This window comes from Penaeus monodon, chromosome 15, assembly GCF_015228065.2.
Source record: "Penaeus monodon isolate SGIC_2016 chromosome 15, NSTDA_Pmon_1, whole genome shotgun sequence".
In the NCBI taxonomy this organism is placed as follows: domain Eukaryota; kingdom Metazoa; phylum Arthropoda; class Malacostraca; order Decapoda; family Penaeidae; genus Penaeus; species Penaeus monodon.
In genome coordinates this window covers 31,453,224-31,457,200 of record NC_051400.1, presented here as the reverse complement: position 1 = coordinate 31,457,200, position 3,977 = coordinate 31,453,224, and the positions used below count along the sequence as shown (strand labels likewise).

At 42.7% G+C, this 3,977-nt stretch overlaps 1 protein-coding gene across 1 annotated transcript in view; it reads right to left on the bottom strand.

The window, feature by feature from the left end:
- The window catches only part of LOC119581940 (60S ribosomal protein L22-like), a gene marked incomplete at its 3' end in the record, with an annotated part of 43,871 nt that extends 40,785 nt beyond the window's left edge, over window positions 1–3,086 (bottom strand). Inside the window, 2 exon segments of the mRNA XM_037930111.1 lie at window positions 1,407–1,660; window positions 3,063–3,086. Coding sequence (XP_037786039.1) covers window positions 1,407–1,660; window positions 3,063–3,071 — 263 coding nt within the window.
- Window positions 3,087–3,977: the final 891 nt, after the last annotated feature.

Genomic DNA, 3,977 nt, shown 5'->3' with positions numbered 1-3,977 from the left:
TCAGGGAAAGTGGCATTTGTGGGTTATTTTCCCCATTTGCCACTTTTTAAGCAAAATAAAATTTTCAAACGGGTTTAAAGGATAAAAACACAAAAGAACCACAGTTTACGAATTACTTCCTTTTTCCAAAAAAGGGGATTTCGAATGTAGTTTGGTTACCTTTGTGTTTTCTGCGCTCCAGGGGAAATTTGGTTGCAGAAGGTTTTTTTCGCCCCGCCAGGCCCCCCCTTAATTTTTTTTCTGCGGAAAGTTTTCCTTTGGCAAAAAAGTTTTGGGTCCCTCACTAATATTTTAAAAAAATTTTTGGAAAATTAGGTTTCTCTTTAGTCCCGTAAAGGTGGGTAGTAATTTCCCCGTCAGCCCTTGCCACTGACTTTGTAAATTTTTCAACATCATGTTTTTCCCAAAATATACATTATTTAATTTTTAAATTAATAAATTTTCTATTGTCCCCTTAAAACCCTTTCCAAATTTAAAATTTTTCTAATGATTTTTATAATTTGGCATAAACGTAAAAAAACCAAAAACCCCCATTTTACTTTCAAAATCGGCAATATTCAAATACATTCTTAAAGGGCCCTTGCGACCCCCCACGCAGATTTTCAAACTTATTCTTTTTTTGCCAAAACAATTTTTTTGCCCTTCGCCCAAAAAATTTTTCTCAGCACTTTGGGGTAGGTTTTGCCTGTCAGGTGTTAAGGGGGTCCCTTTTTTTTCCGCCAAAACCCTTTGGGGTTGGTACGCGTTTGGTGGTTTTTTCCCCCTTACCCCGGGCCGCACCTATTCCCTTCTACTGCAGGGGGAGGGCTTGGCTTTTGTCTTAGGGGGTTTAGGCTTAGCCCTTTGGGGGCTGAAAACCTTTGCCCTCCCTTGGCCCTTTGGGCCTCTTTTCCTTTGGGGTTTCCAGCAAATGGCTGGCTTGGCACCTTTGCCTTGGCCCCTTTTAAAAGTGGCTTTGCTTCGTCTTGGGAGTTGGCCGCCTTGGGAGCAGGCTAGCCTTCCCCCCTTTGCGTTCCCGGGGTGGGCGTTTACAGTTGGCCTTTTGGGCCCTTTGCATCAAACCTTGGGTTTTTTTGGCATCAGCTTTAGGCTTGGCATCACCCTTTGCAGCCTTGGGCTTGGCATCAGCCTTTGGCTTGGCATCACCCTTTGCAGCTTTGGGCTTGGCATCAGCCTTGGGCTTAGCATCACCCTTGGCTGCAGCTGCTTTGGGCTTAGCGTCACCCTTGGCAGCGGCAGCTTTAGGCTTGGCGTCACCCTTGGCAGCAGCAGCTTTAGGCTTGGCCTCGGTCTTGGGCTTGGCCTCGGTCTTGGTAGCCTTTGCCTCCTTCGGCTTGGCCTTGCTGTCAGCCTTAGCCTTGGGTGCAGCATCCTTTGCTGGCTTGGCCTTAGCAGCATCCTTACCTTCAGCCTTTGCTGGCTTGGCCTTAGCAGCCTTGGGCGCATCTTTGCCTTCTGCCTTTGCTGGCTTGGGCTTGGCAGCACCTTCAGTCTTCACGGGTTTGGGTTTGGCATCTTTACCCTCTGCCTTTGCTGGCTTAGGCTTATCAGTCTTGGGGGCTGCATCTGCTTTAGGCTTTGGCGCAGCAGCTGCTGCAGGCTTGGCAGCCTTTGCCTCGGCAGACTTGGCACCTTTGGCCTTCTTCTGGGGAGGCTTATCCTGCGGGGAGAGAGAAGATTGAATGAAACTCTTGTACTAAAAAGATAAATATAACAATGGAACAAATTTCATCAGTCAAGATGGGTGGTTTGGTCAGCATTGCCACTGCCTCTGTCCAATTAACACATCATATGCATAAGCTAGAATGTTTTCAATGAATATATGTAATTAAGAGTTCAAAATATGTAAAGGAGATATTCCTAAGATCTTCATAATTGCATCTACCTCATTGTCTATTTTACCCAAAGTAATCCCAGCCATACAGAAGATACCTGTGAAGGCTTTCAACAAGGAACTATTCATGACTTAAGCTTCCGTCAATACTTTACTCTTGTTAAAGCATTTAATACATAACAGTAACATTATCAAACAATTCCCGCAACAACATTCTGCACTCAAAAGAAAAGCCGTCAAGAATATTCTAACAAGAAGTATACTTGGATTCCTTCCCCACTTGACAGGGAGTTGTTCTAGCTACATAAGGCCAAATACAGCAGAGCTTTGATATTCTTTAATAAAATGCAAGAAGGAACTGTCCTGTGGCAGGTGCATGGGTCTTGTAAACATTGATCCATTTGTGTAGTCCTCAAATACAATGTTTATATTATAGGAAGATCATTCTCTGCATAATACAGTTTAAATTAACATTAACCTTTCCCTCTCAAATAGTCAATACACCCACGGTCATTAACATTATTTCCAAACTGACAAATCTATGAATTACTTTAAGGAAAATGTTGCAAAGTAAATATCAAACTTTTATTTTGCAAAGGAAATGAACATTATTGTTATTAATAAACAAGAAAACACCTTCCTGAATTTTTGAAACAATATTCACAATTTTGAATTTGTATTGGTCAATAGTAAACACTTCATGGGCGATTTTCCCCAGCTTCAGAACGTCAAAAAATTAAAACACGAAAGAGCGTTTACTATATCCAAATGCAAGAACACAACAAAATGACGGGAACCACAATAAAAAATTGGAATCGGAGAAGCTGCTTCTACTTTGTTTATGCCTCGACTCAGCCTCGTGTTTCCAAGCGGAGTCGCACGTTCGTCGCACTCGCACTTTTCGCTAATGCTCGGTCCGATTTCACGTCTTCCTACTTCGAAAACCCCTTGCACACCGCGTGGACGGGGATATCGCACTACACTCTTACTTGGGAACAGTTTGAAACTCTTGCTTGGACACTCCTTGCACCTCGCAATGTCGAGCACATGTGTTCCAACACCTAATATAAACACCGGTATTTTTCGCCATTATCTCCTTTAAATCCGCATAAATACACTTGAACGAGATTATAACCAACACTATATAACTTCTTCCGCGTGATTCCCCATGGGAAAAAGACCAAAGGGCTCGTTTTCCCGTCGAAAGCGAGGAAATCGGCGAGCTTACCTCAGGCATCTCTCGATATTCGCTGGAAAAAGGACGTCCACGCAGCCCGGGAGGGACTACTACGACGCCGACCGCACGAAATCCACGCGAACGATTTTTCGCCTCTCTTGGGGCCGGTTTATTTTTTGTTTTTCATTTTGTCGTGCGTCGTGTGGTTGTATTATGTATTGTAAAACATTTTTTATTGTAAGAGACTGTATTTGATTTAGATGTATTTTTTGACGATATCGATGGATTGTGAGTCATCAAACCTATAGTCTCTCAGTTGCCAACGACGGATTAATGTTTTTTTCATGAGCTACATATTTGACTGTTCTGCTCTATTTATTTTATATTTCATTATCTACATTTTTTAATAGTTTAAATAAAGTGCAAAACCATACATCAGATAACCAAATCGACGAAAATGAACCCCCCAGAAGAAAAAAACGAGTTGCCAATTAATGAATTAATCCCAAATCCGAACAACCCCCCACATTTACCCATGATTAAAAATGATAAAAATGCATCTGCAACCGGCCACCCACCAACCTTCCGGTCCAAGAACCCAATGAAATGAACCGCAGCGTTTAAAAGGACCCGAAATACCCTTAGAAAGCCGAGTATTGACAATTCTGGTCGAGTGAAGGATTGAGAGTGCGCAGACGTCACTGGGATAGACTTGCCATTGTTGTTTGGGTTTCCTTTAATTATCTCATTTTTTAAGGGAAATGTAAGTATATCTAGAAATTTTCTTGTCGGGGCTTGCGTGAGAAATGTCGAAGGAGAGGTTGGTGGTAGATAGAAAGCGCCAGGAAGGTAGACTGGGGTAGAAAAAGGTCGGAAATTGAGGAAGAGGAGAGTCGGGGTGTCTGGAGATCCATCGATCGAAGGACACGAAGAGGAGAGAAGTTGTCATTTTCTTCCTCATTTTCG